This window comes from Lissotriton helveticus (genome assembly GCF_964261635.1).
Source record: "Lissotriton helveticus chromosome 1_1 unlocalized genomic scaffold, aLisHel1.1 SUPER_1_unloc_61, whole genome shotgun sequence".
Classification (NCBI taxonomy): domain Eukaryota; kingdom Metazoa; phylum Chordata; class Amphibia; order Caudata; family Salamandridae; genus Lissotriton; species Lissotriton helveticus.
In genome coordinates, this window is record NW_027611705.1 from 218,739 (window position 1) to 232,506 (window position 13,768).

Consider the following 13,768-nt stretch of genomic DNA (forward strand, 5'->3'; position numbering starts at 1 on the left):
CGCAGAGAGTCCGACTCCCCCCATTCAAATCAGAGGCCACCGAAGTCATCTGCGGAGTACCACAAGGATCATCACTCAGTCCCACCCTCTTCAACGTTTACATGAGTCCCATCGCACGTCAACACAACCTTAACATCATCTCTTACGCTGACGACACCCAGCTGATCCTCTCCCTCACCAAAGACCCTAACACCGCCAAAACCAATCTACATGAAGGCATGAAAGAAGTAGCCGAATGGATGAAAAACAGCCGCCTAAAACTTAACTCTACCTGGGACGACTCATGGTGGCCATCGGCCCTGGGCACGACACCCACAGACCACGCATGTAACCTAGGCTTCATCCTAGACTCCTCCCTCTCGCTGACCAGACAAGTCAACGCCGTCTCATCCTCTTGCTTCAACGTACTTCGTATGCTCAAAAAAATCTTTCGTTGGATCCCCACCGAAACAAGAAAGACTGTCACCCACGCACTGGTCACTAGCCGACTGGACTATGGAAACACCCTCTACGCCGGAACCACAGCCAAACTACAGAAAAAACTCCAGCGCATTCAAAACGCATCAGCCAGACTCATACTGGACATCCCACGCCAAGCTCACATTACCGCTCACCTGAAAGACCTCCACTGCCTTCCGGTAAACAAGAGAATAACGTTCTGGCTCCTCACCCACGCACACAAGGCCCTCTACAAACTAGGACCCGAATGCCTCAACACACGACTGTCCTTCTACACACCTACCCGCCAACTAAGATCCTCCAACCAAGCCCTTGCCGCAGTTTCGCGCATCCATAGATCCACCATGGGAGGAAGATCATTCTCCTACCTGGCGGCCAAAACCTGGAACTCTCTCCCCACTCACCTCCGCCTTACTCAGAACCACATTTCCTTTAGGAAGGAACTTAAAACCTGGCTATTCGATAAATAATGCACCCCCTCCCCCAAGCGCCTTGAGACCCTCTGGGTGAGTAGTGCGCTATACAAATTTCTGAACTTGAACTTGACCTTGAACTTGTGAGGTCCTTAATCCTTAAAAAGCCAAGTCATAGCGTCGCTTCAATGATGCAGTTTGTTGTGGGCTTCTGTCTTTTCCATTATCGGTTATTTTGTCTTTCTTCCCGGTTCCTGGGTTTCCCTGTCTGCCGCCAGCCCTCCAACCAGTCTTGCGCATCTTTGGGCGATTAAAAAAAACACGTTTTTCCCTCCGCTTCAACACGCAGCTTCGCTGGGAAGAGCATTGAGTATTTGAGTTCTCTAGAACGGAGTTCCCTTTTCACTTCCGTGAAATTTCGTCGTTGTTGTGCCACCGCTGCCGTGTAGTCTGGATAGAAGGTGACCTCTGCGTTGTCAATTTTGACTGGTGGAGCCATTCGAGCTGTCTGCAGGATGGCATCGCGGTCGTGAAAGTTGAAGATCCTCGCTAAGATTGGATGCGGTGGTGCCCCTGGTTTTGGTTTCCCCCCTGACACCCGGTTGGCACGTTCTACTGAGAAATAATTTGACAGGCCCTTCGGTTGCAGCTTCGTTTGGATCAAATCTTCTACGAATAGGTCCTGTTGTTTCCGGTACACCCACCAGGCGTACGTTGTTGCGCCGTGAGCGGCCTTCCTGTTCGTCAAGTTTCGCTTTTAATAGCGGATTGTCATCTTCCAGTTTCTGTACTTTGTGTTTCAAGGCCGCCGTGTCGTCAGTTAGCCCAGATGTAGCTTTTTCCACCTCAATCAAACGGTCTGACAACTTGGAAAAGTCCGCCCTCATCAGGGAGATATCGGTGGAGATAGTGCCCATTGAAGTTTGCATTGTGTGCAATGCCGCCATAACGTCTTTCAGGGTGACCTGTTCGGCCTCACCAGGCGGGTTGGTCGTCTGGGATGATGTGCGTGGTGCTTCGTTCGGTTGACCATTCTGGGGTTCTTTTACATAGGCATATTTTTCCAAGTGCGGAGGCTGTTGCACCTGCCCGTCATGGTACTTGATCGCAGTGGACACGCACCCAAAAATTCGTGAGGACAGGAGAAGAGCCCCATTTGCCAACTGTTCCTCGATGTGTTGTACAGTGTGTTCCTTGGTGACTCCGGGAACGCGTGTGGGCCTGTGTTGCGCTGGGCTGGTCCGCTGTGTAGAACCAGCGGCCTGTGGTACCTCCAGCTCCTGTCTTTCAGCTGTGGCACTACTCCCTATAGCCCCGTGAAGCTCGTGAGACAGCGCCGGGTGTCTTCGCACAGTGCTATCTAGGCCCCTTAAAATGCCTGCTGGTGTCACTGATTTGCAGCTTGTGCTGCGTGTGGGGCAGGTGAGCGGGCTGGTGTGCTCAGTGGCGGTAACAGAGAGGCCGGTGGTTCCAGGAAGCCGCCATTTTGTGCCGCCGTACTGCGGCGTCCCCAGTCCACAGTCCCTGCCCGGTAACGTCGGGTTTTCAGTCAGAGCCCCCTCGCTGCCTCCTCCAGCAGTCGCCAGTACCTTGTAGTCCAAGGATGTCCTGTGCGCGCAGCCGCTTCTGTTTTGGTTTTTGCCGCCATTATTCTGTGTCCAGGAGCAGTTGTTGTCGGGTAATCTGTATGCCGGGCCGCCGTGAAACTTTAGTCCCCGCCTTCCGTAGTGCTGTTAGGCCCCAGTTGCACTGTCTTGTAGCCGCTTGAGTTTTAGGAGTCTGGAGTAGCCGATTGCTTCACCGGGAACCGGAAGATCTCCCGTTTTTATACAGCCGTAGCAGCGCCTGCTGAAGTCAGGAATATTGTGCGTGCGAATTGTCAGGGAAGGTGCCCTGCAGTCACGGAGCTCTGCTAGAACGCAGCCATCTTTCTCGGCCGGTAGCCACGCCGGGAATTGTTTTTTTATTAATTTTTTTTCTTTGTTCCTTGTTAGATTCATAATTACTTATCCCATGTTAGGATGAGTTTGTCCACGCTTTTTGGCTATTCCGCATGCAACACCTCGGTGGAGCAACCTGGAGAAATTACCGTTACAGAAGGCCGTTGAGTTTTCTTTAGACCTATCTGCTGGCTTAGCAAAGTTGCATGATCGTCTTTTTTTTTCTTTTTTATCTCTCTCTCTAAGCTCCGGGGCACTTAGAAGCTGTATCTTTCATTTGGCTTATCTAATAAGAGGAGGAGCTGATTTATATTGATCAATTCACTTTGTCCACCTGTTATAATTCTGTTGAGGCTTTCTGATCCCCTGCGTGGGACCAAGTGATGATGTAATTTTTGCCTGTGGACTGTGGAAAAAAAAAATTAATAAACACATTTTTGACATAAATCAGGTGGCAGGCCAAGGCTCCTCTGTGCTCCTCTGTGCTCTGCAGCAGCCGTCGCACGAGCAGCACCAGCAGCGCTTTAGCACTGCGGTGCTGGCAGCGGCCGTTCCTGCCTCCATCGGAGATCCGTAGAAATTAAAGCGGGAACTGGTCACAAAACAAACCCTGGCAGGCGTCCCAGGCTCCGCTCCGCTTGCTCATCAACTCCTCCTCGGCTCGGCCCCTCGGCTCTAATCGATACGCTCTGCACTCAACACCGAATCACAGGCAGACAACAACTGTGAACACCAACAGAGGGAAGAATTGTGTGTTTCCCCCAGTTAGTGAAAAAAAACAGCATAAGTCTTGGCTGCTTCTGCTGCACCCAGAGTCTTATGCGTCTTTTCAGTCTAAGTTTTCTGTCTGGAAAAAGATTGTGTCCTGGTTTTCTGCACCCAGTAAATCCAGGTGCAGAAAAAGGTGGAATAAAATGAACACATGAAAGTACGCCTTAATTTCATTGCCCTTGATTCACACTCTGGACCATAGTTTAGGGATAGGTCTAGGCCCGGGGTCTCCAACCGGTCGATCGCGAGCTACCGGTAGCTCGCGGAGACCCCGGGAGTAGCTTGTGTAGCCCTTCATGGGCTATTTACTTTTCCGGCTGCATTTGCCCGCCCTCACCCAAACCAGCCGCTCGGATTGGAGCTTAGCTGAGGGTGGGGGCGGGTGAAGAGGATGACGCTCCTCTCCTGGTGCTGCAGACTCTTCTTGTGAGAGTATGACCCCTGTGACATCATCGAGGGCAGAACGGCACAAAAAACAATGTAAACAAAGGGCAGAAGGGCACGAAAAACAAGTGGAAAACGAGTGAAACAGAGGGCAGAAGGGCACGAAAAACGAGGGAAACAGATTGCAGAAGGGCGCGAAAAACAAGGGGAAAACAAGTGAAACAGAGGGCAGAAGGGCACGAAAAACGAGGGAAACAGAGGGCAGAAGGGAACGAAAAACGAGGGGAAACAGGGCAGAAGGGCACGAAAAATGAAGGAAACAGAGGGCAGAAGGGCACAAAAAACGAGGGAAACAGAGGGCAGAAGGGAACGAAAAACGAGGGGAAACAGAGGGCAGAAGGGCATGAAAAACAAGGGAAACAGAGGGCAGAAGGGCACGAAAAACAAGTGGAAAACGAATGAAACAGAGGGCAGAAGGGAACGAAAAACGAGGGAAACAGAGGGCAGAAGGGCACGAAAAACAAGTGGAAAACGAGTGAAACAGGGCAGAAGGGCACGAAAAACGAGGGAAACAGAGGGCAGAAGGGCACGAAAACCAAGTGGAAAACGAATGAAACAGAGGGCAGAAGGGCATGAAAAATTAGGGAAACAGAGGGCAGAAAGGCACAAAAAACGAGGGAAACAGAGGGCAGAAGGGCACAAAAAACAAGTGGAAAACGAATGAAACAGAGGGCAGAAGGGCACGAAAAACAAGGGAAAGAGAGGGCAGAAGGGCACGAAAAACAAGTGGAAAACGAGGGCAGAAGGGCACGACAAACGAGGGAAACAGAGCGCAGAAGGGCACAAAAAATAAGGGGAGAACTGGTGAAACAGAGGGCAGAAGGCCACAAAAAAAGAGGGAAACAGAGGGCAGAAGGGCACGAAATACGAGGGAAACAGAGGGCAGAAGGGCATGAAAAACAAGTGGAAATTGAATGAAACAGAGGGCAGAAGGGCACGAAAAATGAGGGAAACAGAGTGCAGAAAGGCACAAAAAACGAGGGAAACAGGGCAGAAGGGCACGAAAAACTAGCGGAAAATGAATGAAATAGAGGGCAGAAGGGCACGAAAAACGACGAAAACAGAGGGCAGAAGGGCACGAAAAACAAGTGGAAAACGAGGGCAGAAGGTCACGACAAACGAGGGAAACAGAGGGCAGAAGGACTCAAATAACAAGGGGAAAATGGGTGAAACAGAGGGCAGAAGGCCACTAAAAACAAGGAAAACAGAGGGCAGAAGGGCACGAAACACGAAGGAAACAGAGGGCAGAAGGGCACGAAAAACAAGTGGAAAACGAATGAAATAGAGGGCAGAAGGGCACGAAAAACGACGAAAACAGAGGGCAGAAGGGCACGAAAAACAAGTGGAAAACAAGGGCAGAAGGGCATGACAAACGAGGGAAACAGAGGGCAGAAGGACAAAAAAAACAAGGGGAAAACGGGTGAAACAGAGGGCAGAAGGCCAAAAAAAACAAGGGAAACAGAGGGCAGAAGGGCACGAAAAATGAGGGAAACAGAGTGCAGAAGGGCACAAACAAAAAACGAGGGAAACAGGGCAGAAGGGCACAAAACAAGGGGAAAATGAGTGAAACCGAGAGCAGAAGGCCACAAAAAACAAGGGAAACAGAGGGCAGAAAGGCACGAAAAACAAGGGGAAAACGAGTGAAACAGGGCAGATGGCCACAAAAAACTAGGGAAACAGAGGGCAGAAGGGCACAAAAAACAAGTGGACAATGAGTGAAACAGGGCAGAAGGACACATAAAAAGAGGGAAACAGAAGGCAGAAGGGCACGGAAAACAAGGGGAAAACGAGTGCAACAGAGGACAGAAGGCCACAAAAAACGAGGGAAACAGAGGGCAGAAGGGCACGAAAAACGAGGGAAACAGGGCAGAAGGGCACAAAAAACGAGGGAAACAGAGGGCACAAAAAAAGGGGAAAACGAGTGAAACAGAGGGCAGAAGGCCACAAAAAACAAGGAAACAGAGGCAGAAGGGCATGAAAAATGAGGGAAACAGAGGGCAGAAGGGTACAAAACAAGGGGAAAACGAGTGAAACAGAGAGCAGAAGGCCACGGAAAACAAGGGAAACAGGGCAGAAGGGCACGAAAAACAAGGGGCAAACGAGTGAAACAGAGGGCAGAAGGGCACAAAAACAAGGGGAAAACAGGTGGAACAGAGGGCAGAAAGGCACAAAAAACGAGGGAAACAGAGGGCAGAAGGGTACAAAACACAAGGGGAAAACGAGTGAAACAGGGCAGAAGGGCACAAAAACAAGGGGAAAACGGGTGGAACAGAGGGCAGAAAGGCACAAAAAACGAGGGAAACAGAGGGCAGAAGGGCACAAAAACAAGGGAAAAACAAGTGAAACAGAGGGCAGAAGGCCACAAAAAACGAGAGAAACAGAGGGCAGAAGGGCACGAAAAACGAGGGAAACAGAGGGCAGAAGGGCACAAAACAAGGGGAATACGAGTGAAACAGAGAGCAGAAGGCCACAGAAAACAAGGGAAACAGGGCAGAAGGGCACAAAAAACAAGGTGCAAACGAGTGAAACAGAGGGCAGAAGGCCACAAAAACAAGGGGGAAACGGGTGGAACATAGGGCAGAAAGGCACAAAAAATGAGGGAAACAGAGGGCAGAAGGGCACAAAAAACAAGGGGAAAACGAGTGAAATAGAGGGCACAAGGGAACAGAGGGCAGAAGGGCACAAAAAACGAGTGAAACAGGGCAGAAGGGCACAAAAACAAGTGAAACAGAGGGCAGAAGGGCACAAAAAACAAGGGGGAAACGAGTGAAACAGAGAGCAGAAGCCACAAAAAACAAGGGGAAAACGAGTGAAACAGAGGGCAGAAAGGCACAAAAAACGAGAGAAACGGAGGGCAGAAATGCACAGTATGGGCTCTGATGAAATTAGGCTTAAAGTCAATGAAACTGGGCGTGGGGGGGTCTCTCGGAAAAATGCGCGAGTTGCTTCGGGTTCAGTAGCTCACAACGATTTTCACTGGCCAGAAGTAGCTCTGACTACACAAAAGGTTGGAGACCCCTGGTCTAGGCATAGTCCTCGCAGCACACAATAGATTTGCTTGAGGCAGAGGCCAAAACTCAAAAGTCAGGAAACCAGATACAAGTAGGTGGTAACTCAGGGCAGGGGGAAACGCCTGTTGTCCGTGGAGGAGTCATTCCCTTCCCAGAAATCTGCATTACAAATTCATTAATAGTATATAGTTTTTTAATATCTGTTTGGTGCCAGTCCATATGACTTTCAAATCTGCCTTTGGGATTCGATGTTGCAACTCCATAGGGTACATGTATTCTTTGTGAGCTTAATAAAATGTTGAAAATTCTACAAAACCTCACTCTTACATCCAAGTACTCTCATGCTACCATTCTGCACTCTGCTCTGTCTGAAAAACAGCTCAGCATATTCAAAATTCTGCATTGATTTGGCTTGTAAATTATATTTTTGGAAATGTACATATATTAACTATTTAATTTTAATACTATAGGTGATTGAAATTACGGACGAAGAAAGCAAGATTTAGCAATAAGCAAGTGAATGTCAATGCCATAAGAAGGATTATTTTGAAAAACTGAAGGACATTCAGCATTCTACGTTTAAACAATTCCCAAAAATCTAAGTGTGGCGAGGAAAGTACTATACCTGTAAGTGAAGTCTCTAATTTTGCATTTCATTAACCCAGAGCAAAGCCATATCTGTGCACACAGCATCAGAAATAATGTAGAAAGACCGCTTCAGCATCCTCATCTGAAATATTATCAGAAAGACGAATTGCCTCAGCATGACAGAATAACGTTCATCTAAAGCATCATGTAATTCTAGAGAGGAAGCACACACTATATAAAAGAAAGTTACAACTAAAGGTTTCTTCTGGATACCATCAAAGAAAAGACGCTGAAAGAAGACTCCGAAGCTGACACGTTAACAACCAAAAGATTGGAAAATCACCTTTGTTCAACAACCATTTTTAACCAGTTACGCAAGTTTGAGACTATCTGCCTCGGGATATAACACCTTGACCCACTCTGCTCTTTCTTGCGAAAACCTTAAAAATTCACCACTTTATTGTGTTAATGACCATCTCAGATTGTTTCCTTTTTATTGTGTACTGTTCGGTAATTCTATGTAAATCGCCTCAACATTATCTGTTGTGTAGGAGTGATATGTAAAACTGTTAAATATAAAAATGGATTAAAGGAGCACTGTTGCGCTATATGTAATGTAAATAAATCCTCATCCTCAGAACTACAAACCTTAAACTTACCCCAAACATAGAAAGGGTAGAAGGAACTGATGTTCTGCGACTAATGATCCACAATAGTACTCTGCACGTTCTAACGCCCTCAGTTACTGCCATTACACCAGTGCAAAAAGGTACTTATCAGTTTAATCATTAAATATCAGATTAACACGTTATTACTGCATTGCTTAGAACCTATAGAAATAGATTTGAGAAAAACTTCAGTCACAAATTAAGTTGCTGCCGGAGAGGCTATTACCTAAAGACTATTATCTGTTAGAAAAATGTCAACAGGTGTTACAGGACTGCTTCCCGACATTGTTTGCTCAATTCAAGTGTTGAGAAGATTACACACAATTTATTTTAGAGATAAGTGCTGAACATTATCTAAACAAGCCTGACTCTAAAATCGAGGCAAAATAACTGAAGTTAGGGAAAAAAGTTACCTGTACCCAAAAAGATACAGCCATAAATCTTATCTCACAGAATTTGACATAATGCACACAGGGGAAAACCACTCTCAGTGCAAAGTATGCCAAAAAAGTTTCAGGCGTAAATCTTATCTCACTGAACATATGAGAATCCACACTGGGGGAAAACACTCTCCGTGCAAAGTATGCCAAAAAAGTTTCAGGCGTAAATCTTATCTCACTGAGCATATGAGAATCCACACTGGGGAAAAACCTTTTCAGTGCTCTGAATGTCAGAAAAGGTTTAGTATCAAACCGAGTCTATATCGACATGAATTAACCCACTCTGTGGAAAAACGTTATCAGTGCTCTGAATGCCCAAAACATTTCAAACTTAAATCACTTCTAACTGCACATGTGAGATTCCACACTGGGGAAAAACCTTATCAGTGCTCTGAATGCCAGGAATGTTTCAATGAAAAAAGACATCTCACGCTGCATATAAAAACCCACACTGGGGAAAAACCTTATCAGTGCTCCGAATGCCCAAAAAATTTCCAACTTAAATCACTTCTAACTGCACATGTGAGATTACACACTGGGGAAAAACCTTACCAGTGCTCTGAATGCCAGGAATGTTTCAATGAAAAAAGACATCTCATGCTGCATATAAGAACCCACACTGGGGAAAAACCTTATCAGTGCTCCGAATGCCCAAAAGATTTCCAACTTAAATCACTTCTAACTGCACATGTGAGATTACACACTGGGGAAAAACCTTATCAGTGCTCTGAATGCCAGAAATGTTTCAGTGACAAAAAAAGACTCACTAAACATACAAGGACCCACACTTGGGTAAAACGTTATCAGTGCACTGAATGCGACAAATGTTGCAGTGAAAAAAGCAATCTCACTGAGCATATAAAAATCCACACTGGGGAAAAACCTTATCAATGCTCTGAATGCCACAAATGTTTCAGTCAAAAATGCAATCTCACTGAGCATATAAAAATCCACACTGGGGAAAAACCTTATCAGTGCTCTGAATGCCAGATATGTTTCAGTCGAAAAAGGCATCTCACTCAGCATATAAGAATCCACACTGGGGAAAAACCTTATCAGTGCTCTGAATGCCAGAAATGTTTCATTCAAAAAAGACATCTCACACTGCATATAATGAACCACACTGGGGAAAAACCTTATCAGTGCTCCGAATGCCAGATATGTTTCAGTGTAAAAAGCAGTCTCACTAAGCATATAAGAATCCACACTGGGGAAAAACCTTATCAGTGCTCCGAATGCCAGATATGTTTCCGTGTAAAAAGCCGTCTCACTGTGCATATAAGAACCCACACTGGGGAAAAACCTTATCAGTGCTCCGAATGCCAAAAATGTTTCATACAAAAATCTCATCTCACTGATCATGTGAAAATCCACACTCAAGAAAAAAAATTATCAGTGCTCTAAATGTCAGAAAAGATTCAGAGGTAGAGATGGTTACAAGCGCCATAAGAAAACACACCATCAAAATAATCAGTTCTCCGAATGCCAGAAAAGCATACATTTTAAACTCAATCTCACTCTACATGAGCAGACGCACACAGGGGAAAAACATTACCAATTTCTGTGAATGCCAGAAATTCCTATTTGATAGGCACAGCCTCACTAACCATAAGCGACTCCATACTGATGAAAAACCTTATGAGTGCTCTGAATGCCAGAAAAGCTGCCGAAAAAAACGCTATTTCACCATGAGAAACTCCACACTAGAGAAAATCCTTATGCCATAAAAGGTTGAATCTGAAAGACAGTGTTATGCTTTATGAGCGATCCCACTCTGGGGAAAAACCTTATGAGTGCTCGAAATGCAAGCAATGTTTTGGGTACAAATTACTTTTCACTTGACGTGAGCGAACTCACATGGGGGGGAAAAGCCTTATGTGTGTTCTGAATGTCAGATAAGGTTTAGTCTTGAATACAATGTCATTTCACATGAGAGAATTCACACTGGACTAAAGCCATATACAGGAGGGGAAAGCCAGAAACGTTATACTCAGAAAGGACAGTTAAGGTTTCCAGGATTATCCATTTAAGGTCATTCACTGTATGGCCTTTCTCCAAAAAATGACTCGCCATTTTGGTCGTAGTTTTTTTAGATTTCACGTTACTCCGATGTTCGCAGATTCTTTGTTTTGTCTTCCTGCATGTCATGCCTATGTAATTCATGTTGCACGGACAGGTAATCATGTATATTACATGGCTCGTATTACAGTTTGTATGGCTCCTCATGGTCCATTTTAGGTGTGGTAAGAGTTGTATTTCTTTGATCGGTTTTGTTAGTTGACAGACTGAACACGATCCGCATGGAAAGTGTCCGGTGATAGGTGGAAGGTTCCACAGGTTAGTCTGATTTTGTAAAGTCGTGGGCGATGGTCTTGTATGAAGCAAGATATCTTTCAAATTGCGGGAACTTTAAAGATTGCCCAAAATTAGGAATTGTGCTCTACATAACTTTGCTGTGTTACAGTAGTTGATTTTTATGTACTACTTTTGTCTCTTATGTGTATGGCAACTGATGTTTTGTTTTGCTTTAATAATCAGCTTATGTTTATTAGGTTTTATTATTCAAATAAAATGTTTCAAACACAACAAATGGTAGTTGATATGTATTTACAACTGCAGCATTTTTATTGTATGGGCAGTTTCAAAGCGGCCAAAAATATGGTCTGTGGGATGACTGAGGACCACATTGGCATCAGCAGGGAGAGGTTTGGGCAGGTTATTAGGGGTACATGTAAGGTTGGAAGTAGGGGGAACAAAGCATGTCCATTGTGTGGACTGTGACTCCTGGAGTTAGTGTGAGGGATACCATGCTACCCTGTAGATGAATCCCCTAGTGATTATTATCAACAAACTTTATTCGGTTTTACAAAATAAAAACATCTTCCAAGTTACAGATTGACAAATATAATATGTCCAAGTTAATCAGAACACAAGATAAAAATTCATGAATTACAGCAGTAGCTTTTTGCGTCTGTGAGATCTCAATGAATGCCGTCATCAGAATCGGTAGCCGCTGGGGACATCACAGTGCATGGGCTGTTACTGGTTCAAGCAAAGTATCAACATCCGTTGGCATGACTGATGGGAGTGTGAGACATGTGTCTAACACGCATTCTTCTCAGCATAGCAGGCAGCGTAGAACAGGTAGGATGCAATCTTGCCAAATTGGTCTGAATGACAGAAACCATGTGGTATTTAGTTCTCTTAGACGAGGTAGTCCCAAAATTTGGACGATGCGCTCACGACACTTCATCGCCAGTAGAGTTGTCTCCATGGAGAACTAGGTGTCGTTTGTGAAATGACTTGCCATATCGCAGCAATAGAAGCAAAAATAGTGTTCCTGCAGCGAGTCCCAAAATGATAGGCAATCCGCCAAACACAGAGTGCACAAAGTTTGGAAATATTACCAGGACTGCTTCAAAAGGTGCTAACAGTCCAGAAAATACGGTCTTAAATACATGTACAATACCACTCGTAACAGACATGTTCAAGATACGTCTTAACATTTCTGAGAAATGTATAGGGCAATGTGTAGTTAAGAGGGCATGTAACTCTGCAGAAGTCCTTGCGATTTGCAGATCATAGGTTTCTTTGGCCGAGGTCAGTGGCAGTGTTTTTTGCAAAAGAATGGCTTTCATTCTGCTTAAAGTATGTATTTGTATAGAAGAGATGTTCAGTGAAGGCCAAAGTGGCGACTCCCGGCTGTCTTGGTTTTAGGAAACAATACTTGCATACAGCAAGTGACCCTGGCTGACACAGTTACTAGGTATGGTATTCCTGGCAACATGCCACAGCAGCTGCGATCATTCAACATAAGGTAACTCCCATTCGATAGTTGTCCAAAAATTGGATTGCATTTTCACAATTTTCCCCGCTAAGAAATACTTCACGACCCCCACTCCAACATCTGTATTTGTACAGCAATTCCCAGGATGTCTTGATGTATTCTTTACCCAACCTTTTATATGTGCCTGCTGGTATATGTTGTAGGCAATATTGAAAATGGAAAATTGTAACAGACTGAGTGAATGTTCCAATGTATAATCCATTCCATAACTGGCTTTTCAGCGACAGTAAATGGCAATCTTTCCAGTTTTTCAATGCTCAGCACCGTATTGTCTGCTCCCTTTGTGCCAATTTGATCTGTTTATCAGTGAGATTGAATTCTGAAAACAGTGACGTAGTATAGCCTGAATGAAGGTTTTGCAACGTCCAGCCTAATAGCATGATAGAACGTACTTGCGACTGACCATGTTGCAACATGACCAAGTCCTGTTCCATGATGTCTATGGCAGAAGACACTATGCTATCTAAAGAATATATCCTGGACCACAGAGTCGTTAACCCATTGTCAACCACAGAGAGAGATTTCTCTAAATGAATACGATCAATTTCTCGTATTCGTTCTGCAGTCTCTGCTTGCGTAATTTTCCATGATTCATTATAAGCAGCAAAGATACCGGCATATATAAAACGTTTATGGCGCTGTGTTCTTGTTCCTAGCAACAATTCCCTAATATCAGCGCCATCTTTAAGTAAAGATAAGTGTTACTTTACATCCTTAAGTGTAGATCTATGTATCCAATCAAGGCAAAGTTTCCCTACACTGTATGTTGTTAATATTCCTGGATGCTGGCTTTGAACATATCTTGGTTCTGGCCTAATGAATGTGAACCCCTTTGTTTTATTCAGGAATCTATCTTGACAGTTGTTTGTGTCTGTGGGCCAGATCAACCATTTATTCCAATCTGGATCTGTTCTGTTGTGATGCAAAATAGTATGTACGTCGACTCCCCCCTCTGAAGTGTTATCACTAACAGGTGTAGGTGTAGGTATAGATGGATTGTGCAAGTCTTTTATCTTGGCTAACCCAAGACAAGACGTCTCTTAGACAGTGTCATTCAAAAACATAATTTGCTCAGGGATGCTGCAGGCTCTAAATAAAGCTTCTATCCCCTGCACTTGCCAATATTTTGTGCCCCAGACAGTTTTTTGTCTCAATGTTGTCTTTCCAAGATTCGAAACCTAGTGAAA

The 13,768-nt window shown here is 45.0% G+C and overlaps 1 protein-coding gene across 1 annotated transcript in view; it reads left to right on the forward strand.

Moving 5' to 3' along the window:
• The window catches only part of LOC144806315 (uncharacterized), a 30,954-nt gene extending 19,640 nt beyond the window's left edge, over window positions 1-11,314 (forward strand). The window contains exon 2 of the mRNA XM_078672705.1: window positions 7,509-11,314. Within this exon, the coding sequence (XP_078528831.1) occupies window positions 8,759-10,138 (1,380 nt within the window). The 5' untranslated portion in view covers window positions 7,509-8,758 and the 3' untranslated portion in view covers window positions 10,139-11,314. The remainder of the gene's footprint in view (window positions 1-7,508) is intronic.
• Window positions 11,315-13,768: the final 2,454 nt, after the last annotated feature.